The sequence below is a fragment of the Myxine glutinosa genome, chromosome 1, assembly GCF_964187855.1.
Source record: "Myxine glutinosa chromosome 1, kmMyxGlut1.1, whole genome shotgun sequence".
In the NCBI taxonomy this organism is placed as follows: Eukaryota; Metazoa; Chordata; class Myxini; order Myxiniformes; family Myxinidae; genus Myxine; species Myxine glutinosa.
The window spans coordinates 100,281,431-100,307,333 of record NC_136261.1 but is presented as its reverse complement, the minus strand read 5'-3'; the positions used below and the strand labels follow the sequence as shown (position 1 = coordinate 100,307,333).

General features: G+C 47.5%; 1 protein-coding gene across 3 annotated transcripts in view; it reads left to right on the top strand.

The window, feature by feature from the left end:
- The first annotated feature begins 4,350 nt into the window (after nucleotides 1-4,350).
- The window catches only part of LOC137426786 (UDP-N-acetylglucosamine transferase subunit ALG13), a 179,688-nt gene continuing 158,135 nt past the window's right edge, over nucleotides 4,351-25,903 (top strand). For 2 of the 3 annotated variants that reach the window (XM_068115685.2, XM_068115676.2), the window contains exons 1-5: nucleotides 4,351-4,632; nucleotides 10,175-10,258; nucleotides 12,028-12,078; nucleotides 14,168-14,214; nucleotides 14,787-14,859. In XM_068115685.2, coding sequence (XP_067971786.2) covers nucleotides 4,525-4,632; nucleotides 10,175-10,258; nucleotides 12,028-12,078; nucleotides 14,168-14,214; nucleotides 14,787-14,859 — 363 coding nt within the window. In that variant the 5' untranslated portion in view covers nucleotides 4,351-4,524. Of the gene's footprint in view, nucleotides 4,633-6,570; nucleotides 6,670-10,174; nucleotides 10,259-12,027; nucleotides 12,079-14,167; nucleotides 14,215-14,786; nucleotides 14,860-25,903 lie in introns of all 3 variants that reach the window. The other variant, XM_078775122.1, reaches the window with a different exon arrangement.

The window sequence follows — 25,903 nt, the reverse complement described above, 5'->3', positions numbered from 1 at the left end:
CGGACTTACGGATAGTCATAGTGACGACGTACTGATGCTGAACGTGGCGAGCAGACGCTGTAAGGTACGATCGATTGTCGTACACGTTTATAATAACTCTGCCGATACAGGCCCGATTAACTGCAGCGCCATCCGAGCTGCGGCGTCGGGACGATACATTCATTGTACGGTCACATCACGCACTTACGGGCACGCCCATGGGCCCATGGGCACGCCCATGCATGCATGGGCGAAGACATTTTTTTTTTTTTATTTGGCAAGGAACGGGCACCCACGTACGGGCACGTCCTAGTAAATACAATGCATGTGTAGTTTCTCTTCATATGCTTGTACTCCAATATGGCGGATCGCAAATGTGGTGACGTCACACGCACACCCTCTATTGAAAGGCGTGTTTTTAAACGTTAACAAAGCATCTGTTACGGATTCGTCACTTCCGTTGTTGTGGTTTTCATCCACTGTAAACATTTTTGATTCCATGTATTATTATTGTTGTCGTTTGAGGGAAATAGAAATTATTGTTTTCAAAAGGTTTATTGTTTATGAACTGTTTTCAAAAGGTGAAAAAGTTAGAGTTAAAAGAAACCGGGAACCGGATCGGGAACCGGACGACGACGAAGAGAAAGAGAAAAAAAAAGAAGGCGGAGTGAGTGAGTTCGACAAGAAAGCCGAGCTGATTTGAGGTCTGGAGCAAACTTTGACGAACAGAGGTCACTAGCGAACTTCGGGTTTCCCGGGAAAGGGATTCTTGCGACAGAGTTGTTATCGCTGTGACAGATCAACCTGCGTGTCAGGTTTTTGGCGTTGGATTCCGAGGAGAATCATCGTCGGGCCGTTACGCCTCGAGAACGGGCCGTCGGCCATTTTGACTTGCGCGCTTTGCGCATCGCGCAAGGTCTTTGCTTTGCTTCAGCCGTTTTCACTGCATTCAGACGTATCTGGTGTGTGTGTGTGTGTGTGTGTGTGTGTGTGTGTGTGTGTGTGTGTGTGTGCAACGTGGATTTTGAAGATAAATCTGCGGTTCGCCGACTGAGCCGTGAAACGTCCATACCCGAAGGTGTGATTTCCCAGTCGCCTGGAGGGCGCCTTTGGATTTCCCAGTCGCCTTGAGGACGCCTTTACGCAGTTTTGGCCGTGTGCCTGTAACTGTCATCCGAACGGGATTCTGGTCTCGATTAGACATCGTTCTGACGATCGCTGGAGCGGATCGACTTTGGCTTGAAGCCGGGATTGACTTTGGCTTGACACCGGAATCAACTTTGGTTTGAAGCCGGGAAAGAGACATTGGGAATGTTCTTGTTTCACTCACTTGGAGCACAGTGAGTTATATATTACGAAACTGATGGTACCATCATAGGATATATATTGATTGTACTTTTGATTACTATTATTGTTGTACTGTTATTCTTGTGTGATCTTAATACAATATTCGTTTGTTGGTAACAATTGGTGTGGCTTCACCATTGATCTTTGACATACAGAATAACACATCTTTTTGCCGTGACTCCTCTCGGAGCTCGGAGGTACACCGTGACTAGGGGGTTTGGGGAGGAGCACGTAACACATCTCGTTTGCTATTTAGATACATGTCGTTCAAATTGTTCAATATTGGGAGTCTCCCTTACCTGTCCAGCAAGGCTCAGGGCATCGCTAACTTTTTAGAAGTAGAGTTCCAATCCTAAACTGAGGCTGGAGGTTGAGCCTGCGCCATTGTCGACATGTCCGAAATAAGCGCATAGCGGACGATCCACGGAGCACACACAAACGATCAGCAGAGTACACACAACGATCTGCGGAGTACACACAAACGATCTGCGGAGTACACACAAACGATCCGTGGAGTACACACAAACGATCCGTGGAGTACACACAAACGATCCGTGGAGGACACACAACGATCTGGGGAGTACACACAACGATCCGCAGAGTACACACAAACGATGCGCAAAGCACACACAAATGATGCACGGAGTACACACAAACAATGTGCGGAGTACACACAAACGATCCGCGGAGCATACACAAGCAATGTGCAGAGTACACACAAACGATCAGCGGAGTACACAACGATCAGCGGAGTACACACAACGATCTGCGGAGTTCACACAACAATCTGCAGAGTACACACAACGATCTGGGGAGTACACACAAAGGATGCGCGGAGTACACACAAAGGATGCGCGGAGTACACACAAACGATCAGCGGAGTACACACAACGATCCGCGGAGTACACACAAACGATGCACAAAGCACACACAAACGATATGTGGAGCACACAAACAAACGATCCACAGAGCACACACAAATTATGCATGGAGCACACACAAACGATCTGTGGAGTACACACAAACTATGCACGGAGCACACACAAACGATCTGCGGAGCACACACACAAATTATGCATGGAGCACACACAAACGATCTGTGGAGTGCACACAAACGATCTGCGGAGCACACACACAAATTATGCATGGAGCACAAAGAAACGATCCACGGAGCACACACAATGTGTATACTCTCTTTGTAGGAGATGGTGAACAAGAGGGAGAATTGCCTTGCAATAAAAGTTCCTTATTGATGTGATTTTTTTAGTCCAAAAAGGGCAAAACTCTGAAAAATTGACGCAACGACCTGAAACTTGAAACTTGTTCTAAAAATTATCAGAATAAAACCATGTACGAAGTTTCAGTTCAATATGGTAAAGGGTTTGGAGAAAAAGTCGAAAAACTCCCAGGTGGGACGGACGAACAGACGGTGAGACGGACGAACGGACATGGGACGGACGAACGGACTGTGGGACGGACGAACGGACGGTGAGACGGACGAACGGACGGTGGGACGGACGAATGGACGGTGGGACGGACGAACGAAAGGGTGGACGGTGGGACAGACGAACGGTGGGACGGACAAATGGATGGTGGGACGGACGAACAGACGGTGAGATGGACGAACGGACGGTTGAACGGACGAACGAATGGTTGGACGGATGGACGGACGAACGAATGGTTGGATGGACGGACGGTGGGACGGACGAACGGACGGTGGGACGGACGAACTGACGGTGGGACGGACGAACTGACGGTGGGACGGACGAACTGACGGTGGGACAGACGAACGAACGGTTGGACGGACGGACGGTGGGACGGTGGGACGGTGGGACGGTGGGACGGACGGACGGACAGCAAAGCTATAGTCGCCTCCACTAAAACCGTTAGGGGACGAATAAGGATGCAGGGAAATGTTTTAATAAGTCACAACCACCAAACCGCGCAAGTTTTTCTTTCAAGTCGTGCACATGTTTAACTCAGACCAGGAAACAATGAATACAACCCATGTATCGGCCATTTTTTTTTTTTTTTACTTTCCCAAACTTCATAAAATGGGATAAGACCAATGGTCGACTACCTGCAAGGCAAATATATGGGGGGACCATTTTGGATTTAACCACAGTAAACCCTTCCAGGTGTTGTAAATTTTGGCAATCACGAGTCAGATGTTTAACACTCTGTGGCATAACAAGCTGCACCTGTCACTGTCAGCCGATTTACAAAAATACCTGAAATTATTTAATCACCTGTAACCTTTTACTTTTACCTCGTTAAGTGAGTAGCAGCTGCTTTATTTGACCCATTTTCTTGGTGGTGGTGGTGGTGGGGTTGGGGTGGGGTTGGGGTGGGGGTGGGGTTGGGGTGGGGGTGGGGTTGGGGTTGGGGTTGGGGTGGGGGTGGGGTTGGGGTTGGGGTGGGGTTGGGGTTGGGGTGGGGTTGGGGTTGGGGTTGGGGTGGGGTTGGGTGGTTCCCAGGAAGTCACCATGGAGGGGTGAAAAAGTCACATATTTGGTGTCTGACACTTTATACGATTGCGACTCGAGGAAGACCGAAGACCTGAGTGGCAACACACCAAGGTGACCAACACACCAAGGTGACCACCACACCAAGGTGACCAACACACCAAGGTGACCAACATCAATGACGCTCCGACCGAGGGCTTTCGAGGTTTCACACCGCTCATCCAATCAGGTGTCTGAATTACAAGCGCCCAAAGGTGGGCGTGAACGCATTGCCGCTAACTACACCGCCTTGGATATGACCGTTAAAAACACGTGGGTTTGTCCAATTAATTATCAATTCGATTGGTAAACGTCATTAATAGTTATTATTATTACCTGCATCGCTGCATTGAAGAAGAAATTGAGTTTACAATCACAGGTGTGGTTTGTCCACGTTTTTACAGATTCTAAAGACTTTTACGAGGATAAAGAAAATCCATTTAACGAACACGTTCGCGGCACGTGGACTACGCAGGTGCAGGGAGCACGTGGACTACGGACGCGGGTTAGCGGGTCACGTGGGCCACGTGGGCCACGGGATCGGTGGACCACGTGGTGCGCGGGTCGTGCCGCTCGGTGGATCCTCAACAGGGGCGACGCGACACGTCGAGCGGGGAAAGGATAAGACGGAACCACGGAAGCCGCTCTTGTTTCGTGTTTAAAAGTTTTGGAACTCGATCCTCGGGCTTTCGCCATGCGGAGAGGGTGCGAGACCCCCGACGAGATGTTGGCCAAGCATGGTCTCTGCAGAAGACGAACGGCCTTGGACGGGTCTTGCTTATTCCGGGCCGTAGCTGAACAGGTGACCATTTATAAACGTGTGTGGTGTCTTGAGAGTCTTGCTCATTGGCCTTTTGACCTTTCATACTTGTATAGCGTTTGCACTGCGCTCTCATTTTTGCACAGAGGTTTAGGAAACGTTGAAATGACGTTAGTCTTGCTACACACTGACGTTGTTCCAATTGTTCCTTATTTAACGCTCATACATCTTCGCCATACCATTGTAATAGCAGCGGTATTATTATTATTATTATTATTATTATTTTTTGTATACAGGATCGAGGCTCGTGAAAGAGCTAACATTTATCACACAAAAGATCAAACGGATACATAAAACATAAGGGGAGCGGTAGACAAGATGGGGAGACAAGGGGAAGCACAAACGGCATTTAAGAGCAGGGACATCGGGAGATCTGTGGGAGGGAGAGGGCTTGGGGGGCGGAGGGGTGGGAAGGGGGATGATTGGGATTATGTGATCAAGATGAAGGTTCTCAACAACTGCTTCGAGCTCTTCCATAAGCATCGACTTAGTCAGTGGGCTGAGTAGGGTTTACATGCACCCCCCCCCACCCCCCACAACTTAACTTCCCGGGTATGTCCATGTACCCCCCACCCTAGGGGTTAGGAAAAACCATGTTAACAGAAAAAAACTCATTCCCAAGGTAACTCCCACGCATATTTTGATGTTACCCCCCCTGTGTCAGTGATTTCCAAAAATTAGGGGTAGGCGAAATTCAAATGGCCATAACTTTTTACCTCGTCATCCTATGGTTGCATATGACCCCTCAAAATGTTTGTCCTGGGACACTCTTTACGATATGTGTTATATGCAAATGAGGTCACTGAGGTCACCAGAGGTCAAACTATGAGGGGATGAGTTTTTTTTCTGTTAACATGGTTTTTCCTAACCCCTAGGGTGGGGGGTACATGGACATACCCGGGAAGTTAAGTTGTGGGGGGGGGGGGGGGGTGCATGTGAACCCTACTCAACCCACGGACTAACTTTGTATCCAAAAATATCGTAATTTAACGTAATTAAATCGATTAATTAATCGAAAAAGTTAAACAATTAATCTATTGATTGATCAATATATCAAAAATACCCTTTACAGCCAAATCACTTGGTCATTGTGTCCAAATATCAGTTTCTGAGCTCAAAAGGTGCTTGAGATATTGCCCAGAAAAAGAAAATATATAAAGTGATTAATAATGAAAATAAATAAATAAATAATAATTGTACAAAAATTAATTTCTTAACCCTTTGAGTACGAGATTTTATTTTATTTTTGATAAAAATCCCCCCGGTACGGGATTAATTTGGCATCTTGGTACGGGAATGCAACCAAGTACTGACGATCTATTTATATGTATAGTCGATGACGTGTAGTAACGTCATCCATACACAAGTTTTTCGCGGGTTGCGGCACTGGACGTCATCCGTACTCAAAGGGTTAATCGATTGGCTCATAGCATACTTAAACCACCACCGTTTCACCCGAACCTGTAGCGTTTTGAAAATTAAGTATTTAATCGAATAATTAAGTAATTCATTATTCCCCAATTCAAATGAAGTAGTTAATCGAAACCAGACAGGCAGACAAAAAAGTTTTTAATTTTTTAATTTTTATTTTTTTAAATAAACACAAGTTGCCTATAAATTTGTACACTTTTTAGACCCAGAATCGATTATATCTTGTCATTTCTGACAACTTTTCTATAAAGTAATATCGCGGCAAAAAATTATTAACGGAGAAAATACGAATAGAAATTAAATCCTTCCGACCGAGAAAGAGCCAATCATAGAGCAGCACTACATCATGTGATCATATCGGCCAATGATCATATCGACCTTCCCGGTTAGCGGTTAGGGTTGGATTTAGGTTACGGTTACATGAGATTCATTCAAATGTGATATTTATTTCGGTCAAAATAACTCATTTTTATGTCTCCGCCCCCAAAGGTGGCCGGAGGCATTGTTTTCGGGTTGTCCGTCCCTCTGTACGGGCTAAACCTCGTTTTTCTCAGCAACCACATGTCTGATTGAGACGAAACTTTCAGGGTACGAGTGACACCCATGCAGAATGTTTTTTATGATAATTGTGATGTCATAGGTCATGTGGTATGGCAGCCATCTTGGATTAAACACAAATATAAAAAAATTATTTCTCAGAAACCGCTGAATGGAAACATTTGAAACTTGGCACATTGTCAAGTACTCCCAATGGGGAACAAAAGCATGATAATGATGACATTGAAGTGGCATACCAGCCAAAAATGTTTTAATCGAATTCCTTGTCCTAAAAATCTGAAATTGCATACACATGATCTATGGCAAATTTTTATTGAAATATTAAATTTTTGACATCATAGGTCACATGGTTTGGCAGCCATATTGGATTTAACCTAAAACCTTAAAAAAAATTATTCTCCCAAACCACCAAATTGATCGACTCGCAACTTTACGTGCGTCATTGACTAGGCATGGCGATTAAAAGATGACCACGAAAACATCATTGGTCACATGGTTTGGCAGCCATCTTTGATAGAAAAATGAACCTTATCCGATCAACATGAAACTTAACAAACGTGATCCCCTACCCATACGTATACAGAGTGTATATTTTTTAAGGTCATATATCACGTGGTGTGGCAGCCACATTAGCTTGAAAGCCGATATTAAAAAAAAAAAAATCCCTTCTCTGAAACCGCCTCACCGATCGATGTGAAAGCTGTCATGGCTGGTGAAAATATGATACTTGAAAACAGCTGAAGGGGTTCAAATCAAACTTGTTTATTTTTAGGATGGTGAACGAGGGCATCTACCCATTGTAGGACTATGTGGAGGCATATTGGCGACATAGTCGCATTGCTCTAGTTGATCATTGGGTTGGGGGGGAGGGGCAATCTTAAAAAGGAATCGTTTGCCACCAAAATGAATATCAAATTGGAATGAATTTCATAAAAAAAAACATCGGAAAACCCCAGGTGGTTTGATGTGAAAAACGATTATGGGCAACATGTAAAAATTTTCCAAATTTTCTCACTACCCTCTATGCACATGCTGTCGGGACGAATTCAGAGCCAAAGTGCGGTAAAACTGCAGGTTTATTTTCCGATTCGTGTTTAAAATCTAACATTCAATGTAAATAATCCTGGTGTTGGGCTAGCGGCTACGGTGCCGGCTTAGGATCCTAGGATCCTGGGTTCGAATCGCGGTCGATCGCTGAATTAACGCCAGGGGGGTTGACTCAGCCTGTCATCCTTCCGAGGTCAGCAAATTGAGTACCAGTTCACTGGTAATTCCCTGCTTGTCGTTAAAGGCGGCAAAACGGGTTGGCGTCAGGAAGGGCATCCGGCCGTAAAACATTGCTTCAAAAAGGGGACCAAAAAACAACAACCACGGTTCCCGAAAAAGGCCAACCCCCGCTTGCGGGGGAAAATGGCCTCTAAAGGTGGTTATTTATATATTATATTCAATGTAAATAATGTTTTTCCTCAATCATAATCTTACATTGGTGGAAGGACGGATAGATAGACAGACAAGCTACCAACAACTTTTCACTTTGCATGTGTGGGGTAACTAGAAAGCATCCCAAAATGCAGAGCACATCGGCTTCTGCTTTGTACTCAAAGTAAACTTGACGAAACAACATCTTAAAAAATGTAAATTTTATCAATTTGTATTCTCCATAGTCTCACAATAAAGGTTTGTTGAAAATTTGATGACTAAGGCTCAAATAGTAAAAAGGTTATGGCCTGGACAGAAACAGGAGACAGATGCGAATGCACTATCCCATCTTGCGCTGCATGGGGAACATGCTAATCGTATTAAAATATGCAATTTGGTGTCTCTCTGTCTGCTCTGCATTCTGTCGTTACTTCTCCAATCTCAACCAAACTTTCCAGGGTTAAAAGGGTTAAAGACTTGGTTATCTCAACCCCCAAGGGTTCCAAAGGTGGGGCTGACTCATATTTGCTATGTAAATGTGGTTATCCCAACCCTGTGGTGTTGTGCACACAACTTTTGTGCAGGAGGCCATTTGGCCCATCATGCCTGCGTTATCGTCACCAATCTACGCACAATAGGGTGGTTCTTCGCTACATAAGGCAAAAAAAAAATCGGAATTATTTTACTCCTAACCTTTAGTTTATTGGTATTGAGGTAAAACTTCTACATGTGAAATATTTTTTGAATATATCAAATTTTAGGGGTTGCACAGTGACGCATGGTTGCCAGCCACTCGTTGTTGCCCGATTAGTGTTTATGTCCTGCAATCGGGAAACCTCTTGCGATGTTCTGTCACAACTTGAAGCAGATACTGGGTTTGCTGTTCATCCCTTGCTAGGAGACGATTGTACTCTTCAATGAGAGCAACTGCATACACCAGAGTACAGCTGAACTGCATTCAATTATCTTGAAAACTACTTCAAAATGTGCAAGGTTATCGATCAACTGTAATGGTCAAAATCACAAGTATAGAAGTGGAGAATAAATAATCCACTCCAAACATTTATGTGAGCCAAATATGTGAAAATACAAACTCCATGTGCAACCCCTAAATTTAGTCAAAATGGCGTAACATTTCACCTCAAGGGTTATTTCATCTATCTATAATTCCAGCAATCTCTGTGTGTATGTTTGTATGTTTGTATGTTTGTATGTTTGTATGTTTGTATGTTTGTATGTTTGTATGTCTGTGACCGCTGTTTCTCGACAACTACCGGTCCGATATACTTGAAACTTGCCAGGTATATTGCTGGGGACCCGAGGATGTGCCTTTTCAAGGTTTTAAATTAATCGCAGAAGTAGTTACCGAGCTATGTCCAAAAAACGATTCAACCAATCAGAGAGCAGCGAGCTATCACGTGTGCCGAACGTGGCGAACAGACTCTGCCTCGGATGGCACATTTGAGAGCGTATTCATTTATTTCCCGTCGGCAAACTATGTTGCCGTTAAACTATGTTTTAAAACTAAAACTAATTTGCGATTCATCGTAACTGCGATTTGCGACCTTCCGGACAGTCAAATGAGGACGTCACTTCCGGACTTACGTAGCGGCTAGCGGGCGCCATTTGGAGGAGCTGGGAGGACTCAGTCGTGATAGAGTGAGCCTGAGTGAGTATATCAAGACAAGAACAAGATCTAGAAGGAGGTATGTACGGTGCGATTCATATAATATATTGTTTAGTTATCGTCGATGAGGAATTTGGGGGCCCGATTAACTGCAGCGCCATCCGAGCTGCGGCGTCGGGACGATACATTCATTGTACGGTAACATCACGCACTTACGGGCACGTCCTATATATATAGTACGGGCATGCCCTAGTACATACAAATTTTTGTAAGTGTTAGGAGCATGACTATTCTAACTTTCATTTTGAAGAACCATCCTAACGCACAGGCTACTGACAAATCATGCAAATATCCCCATGCTCCATCACTTTACTGTGCCAACCAGGACATTTTGTCGGACAACCATACTTTGCTAGTCACCTAAAAATATGAGAAAAGTTTTATTTTATTTTTGGTAAGGTGTGAGGAATGCCCACATCTGTCCTGCAGGTGCTTTCCACACAATCAAAACACTTGAGAGTGCGTGAGGCTTGTGTGAATTTTCTGCGGGAGAACCGGGAGAGTTTTCAGGCAGTAAGTATGAAGGATTGTGCAGAAGCAGCACACAACTTTGAGCTGTACAGTTTCTGTTCAACTCCTGATCCCAATATAAACCGTTGAATTCTTGTTTTTCAGCAGGGTGTTGTATCAAAAAGTGTGCTGTTCCTGCAATGGATGTTAAATTGGGTGTCACATCTACAAGAATAGTCTTGTGGATGTTAAGGATCACATGGTGTCCTTTGCAAAAAGTAGGGGAGCTACTGTGTCGGCACCATAAACATATTCCAAGTTTCTACCAAAAACTGTAGGTAGCAAGTTGGTAATACTACGACACCCGATTGCACTGCTTGCCACGAGTTTGTTTGAGCAAGCAGGATAGCCGAGGTAGGCAAGCTCACCTCTGAGCTGTCTAGCTTAGGTTCGAATCTCAACCCAGTCATCTGGTGCTTCACAGGCAGGAAGATTCATCATTGTGTGTGTCCCTCAGATGGATGTTAAATTGGGCATCCTGTCTGCTAATATTAGTTGGTGGACGTGGAAGATCCCAGTGTTTTTCACAAGGAGCTTTTGTCAGCACTGTGAAAAAATTCCAAATTACTGCATTAATTTGCAGGGTTCACTGCATCAGTGACACAGCCACACCAATGTCAGAACTGCCTCAATTACGTAGTCGTAGTCAATGTGTTGCATAAAAATCCACTGATTGGACAATGCTGTTTGTTCAGCTTTTCCGAAATCCTTATTGCAGACTGCTGTTAGACATTTGAGCCTGTACAAAAAAGGTATAGGTAGAGCGCATACCTCCACCAAGCTGAACAGTTTGTTTTGTATCCCACTGATAGGTTGGATCTGGATTTGGACCTGAACCAAATTCTAATCGTCTTGTTCGTCACGTAACCAACTCATCCACCAAGTTTTGTCATAATTCAACAACTTTTTGAAATATGTTGCATATCATTTTTGTCCCTGTGCCCCCTGTGCTGTCTCGCAGTCCCCCCTCGCGGTCCCCCCTTTGTCCCAACCCTGGTGTTGGGCTAGCGGCTAGGGTGCCGGCTTAGCATCCTAGGATCCTGGGTTCGAATCCCGGTCGATCGCTGAATTAACGCCAGGGGGGTTGACTCAGGGGACCGTGGTTGTTGTTGTTTTTCGGTCCCCTTTTTGAAGCAATGTTTTACGGCCGGATGCCCTTGCTGCCGCCAACCCTTTTTGTCGCCTTTTACAACAAACAGGGAATTACCAGTGAATTGGTACTCAATTAGCCGACCTCGGAAGGATGACAGGCTGAGTCAAAAAGGCCAACCCCCGCTTTGCGGGGAAAAATGGCCTCTAAAGGTGGTTTTTTTTTTTTTTTTTTTTTTTTTTTTTTAAATATCATTTTTGGCCCATCTCTCAATGGTGAAGAATCATTTAAAAAAATTAAAACATTCTCTTAGCCGCATCTGGATCTGGATTTTCGCCTAAATCGAATCGATTCATCCTTGTCACACTCCCAATCTGTCCGCCAAGTTTAGTCCGAATCCGTACACTTTTTGAGATACACTGTTCACAGACAAACAAACAGACAAAGAAATGGGGGAAAAGCATAACCTCCACTCCACTCACCTTTTGGAGGCAATGGTAAAAATGAGCATATCGACGTTTGGGTGAGGAAGAATCAAAGACTTGGTAAAATGTATTACTTAAAAAAAACATTTTGTGATTAACATAATATTGGACCAAATTTGAATTGCCTGATAAAATAATGCCGTTGTTTTTATTGCCATTACATATGTAAAATGGTTTTTATTCTTTCTTTTTTTCAGTTCATTGAAGGCCCTTTTGAGAAGTACTTGCAGCGCCTTTCAAATCCAAAGGTCCAGTGTCTTTCTTTTGTTAGCTCTCCCATGTACGCCGTCTTTTGCCTGCCTGCCATTTACCCCTAGTTCACTTCTTCACACCCACTATCTTTCCCCCCCGTGTCCACTTTTACCATCTTCCCCCCCCCCCACCCTTTGCCCCCTCACCCCATCCCTCGATTCCATTTGACCGTCTTTCCCACCCTCTGTCTGTCCCGGCCACTTTGCCGCCGCCCACCCCCCAACGACCCGTACACATGCCCCCCCCCCAGGTCTGCACCGTTTTTCCTGTCCACCCCCCCTCTCCACCCTCCCTCTCCACCCTGAGTCCATCCCCAATCCCCAGTCCCATGGAGCTGTACCTCCCCCTCCACCCGCTCTCAATCCCCCCCCCCTGTGCTGTCTTTCCCTCGCGGTCCCCCCTGTGCTGTCTTTCCCTCGCGGTCCCCCCTGTGCTGTCTTTCCCTCGCGGTCCCCCCTGTGCTGTCTTTCCCTCGCGGTCCCCCCTGTGCTGTCTTTCCCTCGCGGTCCCCCCTGTGCTGTCTTTCCCTCGCGGTCCCCCCTGTGCTGTCTTTCCCTCGCGGTCCCCCCTGTGCTGTCTTTCCCTCGCGGTCCCCCCTGTGCTGTCTTTCCCTCGCGGTCCCCCCTGTGCTGTCTTTCCCTCGCGGTCCCCCCTGTGCTGTCTTTCCCTCGCGGTCCCCCCTGTGCTGTCTTTCCCTCGCGGTCCCCCCTGTGCTGTCTTTCCCTCGCGGTCCCCCCTGTGCTGTCTTTCCCTCGCGGTCCCCCCTGTGCTGTCTTTCCCTCGCGGTCCCCCCTGTGCTGTCTTTCCCTCGCGGTCCCCCCTGTGCTGTCTTTCCCTCGCGGTCCCCCCTGTGCTGTCTTTCCCTCGCGGTCCCCCCTGTGCTGTCTTTCCCTCGCGGTCCCCCCTGTGCTGTCTTTCCCTCGCGGTCCCCCCTGTGCTGTCTTTCCCTCGCGGTCCCCCCTGTGCTGTCTTTCCCTCGCGGTCCCCCCTGTGCTGTCTTTCCCTCGCGGTCCCCCCTGTGCTGTCTTTCCCTCGCGGTCCCCCCTGTGCTGTCTTTCCCTCGCGGTCCCCCCTGTGCTGTCTTTCCCTCGCGGTCCCCCCTGTGCTGTCTTTCCCTCGCGGTCCCCCCTGTGCTGTCTTTGCCTCGCGGTCCCCCCTGGGCTGTCTTTCCCTCGCGGTCCCCCCTGTGCTGTCTTTCCCTCGCGGTCCCCCCTGTGCTGTCTTTCCCTCGCGGTCCCCCCTGTGCTGTCTTTCCCTCGCGGTCCCCCCTGTGCTGTCTTTCCCTCGCGGTCCCCCCTGTGCTGTCTTTCCCTCGCGGTCCCCCCTGTGCTGTCTTTCCCTCGCGGTCCCCCCTGTGCTGTCTTTCCCTCGCGGCCCCCCCTGTGCTGTCTTTCCCTCGCGGCCCCCCCTGTGCTGTCTTTCCCTCGCGGCCCCCCCTGTGCTGTCTTTCCCTCGCGGCCCCCCCTGTGCTGTCTTTCCCTCGCGGTCCCCCCTGTGCTGTCTTTCCCTCGCGGTCCCCCCTGTGCTGTCTTTCCCTCGCGGTCCCCCCTGTGCTGTCTTTCCCTCGCGGTCCCCCCTGTGCTGTCTTTCCCTCGCGGTCCCCCCTGTGCTGTCTTTCCCTCGCGGTCCCCCCTGTGCTGTCTTTCCCTCGCCCCTCCGGTCCCCCCTGTGCTGTCTTTCCCTCGCCCCTCCGGTCCCCCCTGTGCTGTCTTTCCCTCGCCCCTCCGGTCCCCTTAACTGTCGTCTTCCCCCCCCCCTTCCATTCCCCTTAACTGTCGTCTTCCCCCCCCCCCTTCCATTCCCCTTAACTGTCGTCTTCCCCCCCCCCTTCCATTCCCCCGAACTGTCGTCTTCCCCCCCCCCTCTTCCATTCCCCCGAACTGTCGTCTTCCCCCCCCTTCCACTCCCCCGAACTGTCTTCCCCCCCCTTCCATTCCCCCGAACTGTCGTTTCCCCCTCCCCTCTCCCCCCCCCCTTCCAGTTCCCCTGCTCTGCCAAACCACCCCCACCCCTCCTCCAGTCCCCCTGTGCTGTCGTTGCCCACTTGCATTTATTTCTCATTTTTCTTTTCTTTTGAATGTGCAGGAGTGGGCAGGTCATGTGGAAATGAGTGCACTTTCCCTTATTTACAGGTATGTTTCTGCCCATGCATATATATTTATTTCTTGTTGCTATAAAATTATTGGAAATAGCTCGTCCACTCTTCACAAAGGACACAGTGGGATCTCTAACATCCACTAAATGATGCTGACAGACAGGACACCCAGTTTAATGCCTATCCGAGGGATGGCACTCCAATTGATATATCACCCTGCATGTAAAACACCAGGGTGGCAGATGATACCTGAGCTGAGATTAAAACCCAGGCTAGATGGTGCAGAGGTGCATGTCATACCTCCAACAATAAACTAGCAATTGCCACCAGGATTTGAAAAATGAATGAAGAAATGTCTAAAAAGAATAAAATCTCAGGCCCACCAGATTTTTGTTTTGGCTCGCGTCGGGGATTAATGCCTTTCTGATTTTTTTTTTTGGTTTAAAAATAAATAAAAAAGAATGTTAGAAAAGGTTGTTTTGTTTTTTTGACCTGATTACAAACTGCTAAAATGCTATATTGTTTTGAACGTTTAATACATGTCCAGTGGTTATTGACATTATATGGCAGCATTATATATATATTTGTAATCGATACAATTGTGAGCAGGAGAGACTTTGTTATTTATCGGGAGATTGACCTGCCTCCAACAAACGTCACTCATCACGGGTTCCCAAAAAAGGTTGGTCATAAATGCTCACATTTTAATCTCAATTCTTGTTGCATCGAAATGATTTATTAAAGTTTGTGAAATCCATGAATTTTGAGGACATTTGGTTGAAGCTTGTGAAATCCACGAATTTGGAGGATATTTGAGAACTTCAAGTGATCACTTGTACATTTATTTGGAGTGTGATTGAAGTGTGCATACAACAACAACAACATGCATTTTAAAGGCCATTTTCCCTACAAGAGCGGGGGCTAGCCTTGCGGTCCCCATGACAATCTTCTCCATTTTGCCCTATTTTCTGCATCTCTCCTTGTTAACCCCCTTGCCCGCATTTCTTCTTCGACCATCTTTAGCCAAGTCTTTCTCGGTCTTCCCCGTCCTCTACTTCCTTCTACATTCATTTTTTGTATACTGAATCGAGGCTCATGAAAGAGCTGACATTTACTTCACAAACAAATCAACCAGACAAACAAAATATATTTAAAGAGGGAGTGGAAGACAAGAGAAGGGGAAGCACACAAACACTTGAGAGCACACAACATTTAAGAGTAGGGAGATGTGTGGGAGGGAGAGGGCTTGGGGGGAGGAGGCGTGGGAAGGGGTGGGGGGGGGGGGGTGGGAGAAGTATAAAACAAGGATACCAAGGACTTCCAGGACAGAAGTTGGTATTTCAAAAAAGTGGAATTGGGGTGAAATTAGCGGGGATAGAAAAGATCAAGGTTTTGGATGGGGGAAGATAAGAGATGGTGGTGAACAGCTGTTTTAAAGACCTGGAGGGTGGAGTGGGATTGAAGAGAGTGAGTGAGTTTGTTCCAGAGGCGGGAGAAAAGAGGAATGAAGGAGTGAAGGAGTGAAGGTGAGCAGAGAGTCTTGATTTTGGCAGTTTAACCATAAGAGGGTTGCAGGCAGATCTTGTGCGACCTGTAGGAATATTTGCGGGACAGGGCCCAGAGAGAGATGGGGAGGGGGGGGGGGCAAGGCCAGAGAGAAGTCTGTAGAAGACGGAAAGACCACCAACCTGCCTGCGGTGAGTGAGTGAGGCCCTTGGAGTTAGCTTCATCGCGGGAGATTCCAATGATTCTGAATGCTTTGGTTTCAACAGCGTGAAGACGAGCTAGGTGTGAGGCAGGAGCACCAGCCCAAAGGGGAGAGCAGTATTCCATTGAGCTGCGGATGAAAGCCTTGTATGTGGTGAGGAGCTCAGGTGTGCCAAGGAAGGACTTCGCACGACGGAGGATGCCCAGTCGGCGACTGGCTTTGGAGGCCAGATTTGAAATGTGGTTTTCCCAGGAAAGATCATGGCAGATAGTGAGACCCAAAAGCTTGAGTGACAGAACTTCTTGGAGAGGATTATTCAGAAAGTGGATGGGAGGGTTGTCCAGTCGGTCTTTTCGGAGAGACATTGTAAGAGTGTGAGATTTGTCAGGATTGAAAGACATGTTCCACTTGTTTGCCCAGTCTGTGATTTTGTCCAGGTCTGCAGAGAGTGAGGAGGCTGCAGACTGCCGATCTGAGGGACGAAGAATGGAGCTACAGAGAGTAGAGTCATCAGCAAAGAGATAGAGAGGATTTTCAAGAGAGTCAGAGAGATCATTGATGAAGATCAGAAAAAGCACAGGGCCCAGAACACTGCCTTGGGGAACTCCAGCCTGAACAGGAAGAGGAGATGAGAGAAACCTCTTCAGGGCCACACGTTGACTATGACTAGAGAGGAAGTCCGCCAGCCATGCGTGGAGATGTCCATGGATACCAACAGAGGAGAGTTTGGTGAGCAGAGTGGGGTGCCAGACCGTATCGAAGGCACGTGATATGTCAAGGGAGACGGCTCTAATTTCCTGTTTGGCATTGAGGACCTCCATCCATTGTTGAGAAAGCAGAAGCAGCATGTCCAGAGTAGAGTGACCAAGTCTGAAACCAAATTGATGATCAGAGATCAAGCCATTGGCGAAGAGGAAAGATTTCATATCTGAAGCAATGATGGATTCCATGTCTTTGCTGATAATTGGGAGAAGGCTGATTGGTCTGTAGTTGCTGGGATCTGTTTTTGCACCTTTTTTGTGCAAAGCGGTGATGTTGGCAGATATCCACGCAGATGGCAGATGACCTTGAGCAAAATAGAGGGTGAAGAGAACTGAGAGAGGGAGTGAAAGAGCGGAAGAACAAGATTTTAGGACCCGTGGGCTGATTCCGTCGGGTCCAGTTGCAGAATCAGAGTCGAGGGTTGACAGAAAGTTTTCCACCTTGTCAGGAGGAAAGGACACAGAGTCCAGGAGCAGCTGGGTATGACTGGGTACGGTGGGCACAGAGAGGGATGGGTTTGGGACACAAGATTTAGAGGCAAACACAGAGTTGAGGCATTCAGCTTTTTCACGTGCGGAGTCAGCCCTGTGGCCGTTTGAGGTGAGGGAGGGGATGGAGGGGGAACAAACACCAGAAACAGATTTGACCAGACGCCACCAGGATTTGGAAGAGGGAGACAGATAAGAGTTCTGTCCTGAGAACTGAGAGATATTGTTTCCTGGCTCTCCTGAGGGTGGACACACACCTGTTTCGGGCTTTGTGAAAGGAAATGAGATTTCCTTCCGTTGGATTTGCTTTCCAGGAGACGAAAGCAAGTTGTTTCTGGGCAATAGCCTCACCACAAGATTCCGTGTACCATGGACGGGAGGAAGGGTATGACAACTGAAGACGAGATGGGATAAATCTGTGCATGAGAGAGCAATTTACTTTGGAAGAATTCTCAGGATGAGTTGATGTCAGAGGCGGTAGAGATGGGAGACCAGTCCAGATGATTGATGGCTGCTTGAACACCGTGCCAGTTGGCCTGAGTGAAATGCCAGACTCGTCGATGCTGAGGAGGCTCTCTGAGAATGGTCAGAGAGATGTCGACTTTAACAAGCACATGATCAGATGAGCCGATTGGGGCAGAAGAAGAGCAGCAGACATTTTCAAGGAAGTTAGTCATAACCAAGTCCAGAAGAGAAGATGCTCCGTTGACTGAGATCCGGGTTGGGAAATTGACAGATTGTGTCGGTCCCAGTGAGTCACAGAAGTCCTTTGCTGAAGAGCCATGGCTGGTGTTGAGAGGTACGCACACCCAGCCAACTGGCATGGTGACAATTGAAATCACCACATATGAGGAAGAGAGAGTTGGGATGGGTAGATAGAGGTTGGTCCATGTCATCAGACAGCGAGATGTAGATGGAGTCATCACTGTTTGGTGGACGGTACAACACACATATGAACAAAAGGTGGGAGCGAAGGGGAAGCCGTAGCCAAAGGTATTCCTGGGGGTGAGGTGGAGAGAGGGCAGTGCAGGGGGAGTGAGGAAGAGAGTTTTTAATAAAGATAGCAACCCCCCCTCCAGGACGAGGCTCAGGTCTATCATACCGGAGGAGGGGGTAACCTGGGAGAGATACCAAGGAATCAGAGACATCATGAAGGAGGGAAGTTTCTGTTAAGCAGATCACGTCTGGTTTGTCAGAAGCAACCTGTATGGAGAGATCAGTCAAGTTTGAGCGAAGGCCCCGGATGTTTGAGGTCCATACTGTTAAACAAGAAGAAGGGGGAGCATCGGATACAGAACAGGGGGGCGGGGGGGGGGAGCGGTAGGGTAAGATGTGGAAGAGGTAGGGAGAGCTGTTGAAGGTGTGTCAGAGATTTCAGAATAGCTTGGAGAAAGGGAAAAATGGGGTGGACAAATGGTTTGATGGTGATTGGGTGAGGCGCAGTGAGGTGGTGTTTGAGGAGGGGGGAGGAGTGAGGCAGAAGGTTGAGGGAGATAAAGGTGAAAGTTGGAAGGGGGAAGAAGCGGGGAGGACGCTTTGAGGAGGAGGGGTGAGAGGGGAGTCTAGGAGGGGAGGAGTGATGGAGTGATGGAGGGTCTCGGAGGGGAGGGGTGTGGGGGGAGTTTAGGAGGAAAGGGGGGAGATCTGAAAGGGATGGGTGATGGGGAAGATTTGGAGGGGAGGGGCAAGGGGGAAGATTTGAAAGGGATGGGTGATGGGGAAGATTTGGAGGGGAGGGGCAAGGGGGAATATTTGAAAGAGATGGGTGATGGGGGAAGATTTGGAGGGGAGGGGTGAGGGGAGGGGTGATGGGCAAGTTTTGAAGGGGAGGAGTGATGGGGAAGTTTTTGAGGGAAGGGGTGATGGGGAAGTTTTGGAGGGAAGTGGTGATGGGGAAGATTTGGAGGGGAGGGGTGAGATTGGATTTTGAAGAATGTACGATTAATGGGAAACTAACATTTCTTGCGACCTTCGAGTCAAAAATACGTTTGAGGACGCTGAAGGATGGGTGGAGTTCTGGAGAGTTTAGGGAATGTCGAAAAGAGTTTTTAATGAGAATGTAGAAAAAGATTTCCATCACTCTTCTCAACCAGTCACTTTCATCCTTCCTCAACACATGACCAAACCATCTCAACCTGTTCCTCTTCACAGCATCAATCACAGGCTCTATTCCCATCATCTTTCGCAATTCATCATTTGTCTTACTCTCTCGCAACGATACTCCGCACATCCGTCGAACCATTCGCATTTCCACCCTTTCCAACCTTCGTTGCTGCTCTACGTTCATTACCCATGTCTCGCTCCCATAAATCATAACACTTCTCACACATGCAGCATACACCTTTCCCTTCAGCTTCAACGACACTCCCCTCATCATCAGCACGCCACTCAGTTCCCGAAACTTCTTCCATGCACATCTCACTCGAGCAACCGTTGCCGAGTCTGATCCACCTTCTCCATTCAGCATGTCTCCGAGGTAGCAAAATGTTTTCACACCTTCCAGCTTCACGCCGTCTCCAAGATCCAACTCAAAATTTCCTCCATCTGCAGCTCCCTCTGTGCACACCTTACATTTGAATGTAGCTGCCACACTGGTTAATGACCCTCTCAGACCACTACATTTTTGATGAACCCACTCAGTGCACATTGTACATTGAATGGAGTTCACTCCGACACCCTTCCTACACACAGCACAGGGCCACTTTCCAGTTCTTTCCACCTCACCACATGCTTTACCACTTGCCATTACCTTAGTCTTTCCGATATTCACCTTCAGACCTTTTGTCTCCATACATTCCTTCCACTTGTTCATCTTTTCCTTCAGTCCATCCATACTTTCCGCAATCAACACCAGATCATCTGCATACAACAACTCCCACGGTAAACCCTCCTTTATGTTCCGAGCCAGCACCTCCATCACAGCTACAAATAGTAGTGGACTTAGTACCGACCCCTGATGCACTCCCACCTTCACCTCAAACTCGCCACTGTTCCCGTCCTTCGTCCTTACAGCTTTGCGTGCTCTTTTGTACATTGCCATCACTACTCTGATCAACCATTCCTCCACTCCTAACTTCCTCAATGCCCATGTCAATACTTTGCGTGGAACCCTATCGAATGCTTTCTCCAGATCAACAAACCCAAGAAACAACTTCTTCCTCTTCTCCATATACTTCTCCTGGAACTGCCTCACGATGAAAAGCGCGTCTGTCGTTCCTCTTCCTGGCATACATCCAAACTGCATTTCGTCAATCTTCACTTTCTTCCTTATCCTCCTCTCCAACACCCTTTCCAATACCTTCATTCCATGCTCCAATAACTTTATCGCTCTGTACGAGCCACACTCCAGAGGGTCACCTTTTCCCTTGTATAGAGGGACGAGGTTACTCAGTTCCCAATCCACTGGATGCGGCCTTCTTTCACCACCAGATTACAGATCTCTGTCATTCTCTTCACACCCCAACTTCCTGCTGCCTTCAACATCTCTCCCACAACTCCCGTCGGCCCTCCCGCTTTTCCACTCTTTATTGCTTTTATCGCTTCCTCAACTTCCTTCTCAGTTATCTTCTCTGCCGGTCCTAAAACTGGGTTACTCTCTATGTTGCCATCCCATTCATTCTCTGTATTCAACAGCATTTCCATATATCTTTTCCATCTTCCTTTAATTCCATCTGGGTCGACAACGATTTGTCCCACTTCATCCTACAAGCAACTCACCCCCATCACATCACATCTCTCTTTCGCTATCTGCTTTGCAATCCTGAATACTGCTTTCTGACCCTCTTCCGAATCCAAGCGTTCTCCGAACATTTTCCGACATGCCTCCTGCGCCTTTGCCACCTCTTTCTTTGCAGCCTTCCTGGCTGCCTTATAACTTTCATTCTCTGCTGTTTCTGCTCCCGTACCCTTCGCCTTCTGCCACTCCTTGAACTTCTTCCTCTTCTCGTCAATCCTCTTTCCAACTTCATCATCCCACCACCATGTTTCCGAGTGCCTCAGTGGTCCTTTTGTCCATCCACATACCTCACCAACGGCTCCCAACAGACTAGCTTTCATTGACATCCAACCACTTTCAAGCTCAACCACATCATCCTCGACCCTACTCAGCCTCTCTTTTAATGCCTCCCTTAGTCACCTCTTTCAACCTCCACACCTTCATTCTCAGTTGGTACTTCACCCGCCGAGCTCTCCTCGCACCTTTCACCCTTATGTCGCAGACAACCAAGTGGTGCTGTGAAACAGCCTCCTCCCCCAGGATCACCTTTGTGTCCCGGAGGTGCCCCCTATCTCGCCTACGCACCATCAGGTAGTCAATGGTTGTCGTCGACCCACCTGACGTGTATGTAACAAGCTTATTATCCTCTTTCTGGAACTGAGTATTACAAATCAACAAATCAGCTCCATCAGCAAACTCCAAAATCCTTTCACCTTCTCCATTTCTCACACCATATCCGTAACCCCCATGAACTCCCTCAAAACCATCCATACTCCTTCCCACATGTCCATTTAGGTCTCCTCCCACCACAACAACTTCCTCATCTTTCACGTTTTCCATCAGCTTCTCTATCGCACACCAGAACTTGTTCTTGTCTTCATCGCTTCGACCAACCTGCGGAGCATATCCCGAGATGACGTTCACCAAGAGCTTTCCAATCATCATTTTCACCATCATCAACCTATCACTCACTCTAGTCACACTCACCACACTGTCTACAAACTCCTCAGAAAACAGTACACCAACACCATTCACACCCTCCAGGCACCCTTGCCACACAAAGTTGTATTTCTGTCCCTGCCTACCCTTCACCATTCTCACACCACTTCCCTTCCATCTCGTCTCTTTCACACAACATATGTCCACTCTTCTTCTGACCAATACTTCCACCACTTCTCCTGAACTCCCTGTCATTGTCCCTACATTCCATGTTCCAAACCTCAGGAACCGATCTCCACTTCGGGCTGTACCCTGCCCATATGTACTTGTAATTGTCATGGTTCTCTTTTTTGAGGCAATGATTTTATGGCCGGATGCCCTTCCTGACGCCAACCCTCTTAGTCGTCTCTTACGACATGCAGGGATACGGTGTACCTATTCTATCCAGGGTACACACTGGGAAACGTTTAAAACATGGAAATTCTTTCTTTCCTTTGTGAGTCTTGTGAAAATTATTCTGTGCAAACATTTCTTCATTCAGTTTCTCTTGTTTGTGAAAAGTCCTCTGGTTGGTTTCACTTGGTGAGTCCTGCAGGTAGGCGTCTGTGCAGTTCATAAATGTAGGTGCAGTCTCCCTTGTAGATACCATAGATTCACCTTCATGGGGATGGTCCTTCGAGCAGCTGAGCACCTTTGCTTGGCTCCATGGGTGGTGAATCACACGGTTCCTGCTTCACATGGTCATTGCTCAAAGAATCCTTGGATGTCTGAAGAAGGTTGTTTTGAAATGTTTCTGATTTCATGACGAGCTTCACCCTCAAGCAGTACCAATGTCCTTGTGTCCATCACAGCCCAGACGACACCTGCCTTCTGAATCCCGCAATCGCAAACAAGGCCGCAAACCCGCTTTCCTCCCTCAGTCACAGGCTCCACTTCCTCGAATATTGATTTATTTTTAAACGTGTATCAAACAGCACTTTGGCATTGCCCGTCAGATACGTCTAAACCTCATGCTTTCGCATTTATTGTCCCCCGTCGCACAGCGGAGCGAAAGGGGGACTATGGTTTTCCCCTCCGTGCGTGCGTAAGCGAAGGACCGCATTCGAATTTGGTGTGTGGGTGCAACCCACGTCAAAATCCAAGATGGCCGCCGCCATGTATGTCTGATGCCATGTATGTCTGAACCTTGTGAGATGAATATCTTGAAAAATAAGCGAAGTACCAACTTCTAATCTGGTGTGTGGGTGTATCTCGGCATAAGGAAGAAAGCTATTGAAAATTGGGTCTCCACGTCAAAATCCAAGATGGCCGCCGCCATGTATGTCTGAACCTTCCGTTTCCGGTCCCTGGAGCAAGGAAGCGTGTTCGACCTCTGGACGGCAGCAAAAGTTAAAGTATTTTTTCCATTCGTGTATTCGTCAATTTCTACTCGTTTTTTATTGTGCATGTGTTGCAGGGTGTTTTCCAGTTGTGTTGATTCGCAATTCCTGCAAACGTTTGTATAATTTAACCCTTTTCTGTCCCACCGCGTGCGCGGCCTAGTTTATCTCGGCCCATAGGTGTTCATAGGTGTTTTGTGAATTTAAGTTCTTTCCTTCGCTGTATTGCTTATTTCTTAGATTTTTCTCTTCTCCCCCTAACTTCCCCGAACATCGACCACTTGTCTAACGTTTTAAATCTCTTCACGTCTCTTCTCGTCTCGAAGTCACGTGACGTCACGTCTCTTCAAAGCTGTGCATGCGTGCACGCTTTCGAAGTGAATAAGTAACTTTTCACAATTGTGTTTTTGTCGTAATACCGGCTTTACCACAGGTCGAAACTTTATCTTTTTACGGTGTGTATGTAACTATTGGTGTGTCTTTAATAGTATTCTTGGTGTTTGTTTTTCATACCTGTGTACAGAATACCTGTGTGTGTACCTGTGTACAGAATGCCTGTGTACAGAATCGTCGGTACAGTTCGTGTCGCATATTCTGACGCCAAGTGTAGGACTAGTAGTAGGACGCTACTGTGTCTGCCCTTGGCTTGAGGCTTTGTTTCTGTCTCAGCGGTTTCTTCGATTGCGCTCGCAATTCCTTTCGGTCTCTATTTTTCACGTTCGGTCTCTGTCTGTTTTCATCCCAACTCAAAAAAAAATACAAAAAAATAAATATATATATTCCCTTCTCTGTTCTTATCCGTTTCGTTCTTATTTCTTCGTTCGTTCTTTGACCACGTTGTTCGTGATCACGTGTTCACGTCATTAAAAAATGTTTCATCTGTCCCCTGAACAATGGTATTCTGTCATATACTATAACACCTTTTTCTTCTTGTTCGATAAAAGGATGCTTTCAACTTGCTCACCAAATCTATTCATTCCAAAAAAAAATTCCATCTCTTACAGCTACAGTGCCTCTTTCATTCATTCCCTAAACTCTCCAGAACTCCACCCATCCTTCAGCGTCCTCAAACGTATTTTTGACTCGAAGGTCGCAAGAAACTCATTTTGCAAGAAACGTTCGTTTCCCATTAATCGTACATTTCTCAAAATCCAATCTCACCCCTCCCCTCCAAATCTTCCCCATCACCCATCCCTTTCAAATCTTCCCCCTTGCCCCTCCCCTCCAAATCTTCCCCATCACCCATCCCTTTCAAATCTTCCCCCTTGCCCCTCCCCTCCAAATCTTCCCCATCACCCATCCCTTTCAAATCTCCCCCCTGGCCCCTTCCCTCCTAAACTCCCCCCACACTCCTCCCTTCTGAGACCCTCCCTCACTCCTCCCCTCCTAGACTCCCCTCTCACCCCTCCTCCTCAAAGCGTCCTCCCCGCTTCTTCCCCCTTCCAACTCTCACCTTCATCTCCCTCAAGCTTCTGCCTCACTCTTCCCCCTCCTCAAACAACACCTCACTGCGCCTCACCCAATCACCATCAAACCTTTTGTCCGCCCCATTCTTCCCTTTCTCCAAGCTGCTCTGAAATCTCTGACACACCTTCAACAGCTCTCCCTACCTCTTCCTCCTCTTCCACATCATACCCTACCGCTCCCCCCCTCTGTTCTGTATCCGATGCTCCCCCTTCCTCTTCTTTAACAGTATGGACCTCAAACATCTGGGGCCTTCGCTCAAACTTGACTGACCTCTCCATACAGGGTGCTTCTGACAAACCAGACGTGATCTGCTTAACTTAACAGAAACTTTCCTCCTTCATGATGTCTCTGATTCCTTAGTATCTCTCCCGGGTTACTCCCTCCTCCGGTATGATAGACCTGAGCCTCGTCCTGGAAGGGGGGGTTGCTATCTTTATAAAAAAACTCTCCCTCACTCGCCCTGCACTGCCCTCTCTCCACCTCACCCCCAGGAATACCTTTGGCTACGGCTTCCCCTTCGCTCCCACCTTTTGTTCATATGTGTGTTGTACCGTCCACCAAACAGTGATGACTCCATCTACATCTCGCTGTCTGATAACATGGACCAACTTCTATCTACCCATCCCAACTCTCTCTTCCTCATATGTGGTGATTTCAATTGTCACCATGCCAGTTGGCTGGGTGTGGGTACCTCTCTCACCAGCCATGGCTCTTCAGCAAAGGACTTCTGTGACTCACTGGGACTGACACAATCTGTCAATTTCCCGACCCGGATCTCAATCAACGGAGCATCTTCTCTTCTGGACTTGGTTATGACTAACTTCAACGGTTCCCTGAAAATGTCTGCTGCTCTTCTGCTCCAATCGGCTCATCTGATCATGTGCTTGTTAAAGTGGACATCTCTCTGACCATTCTCAGAGAGCCTCCTCAGCGTCGACGAGTCTGGCATTTCACTCAGGCCAACTGGCATGGTCTTCAAGCAGCCATCAATCATCTGGACTGGTCTCCCATCTCTACCGCCTCTGACATCAACTCATCCTGGGAATTCTTCCAAAGTAAACTGCTCTCTCTCATGCACAGATTTATCCCATCTCGTCTTCAGTTGTCATACCCTTCCTCCCGTCCATGGTACACGGAATCTTGTGGTGAGGCTATTGCCCAGAAACAACTTGCTTTCGTCTCCTGGAAAGCAAATCCAACGGAAGGAAATCTCATTTCCTTTCACAAAGCCCGAAACAAGTGTGTGTCCACCCTCAGGAGAGCCAGGA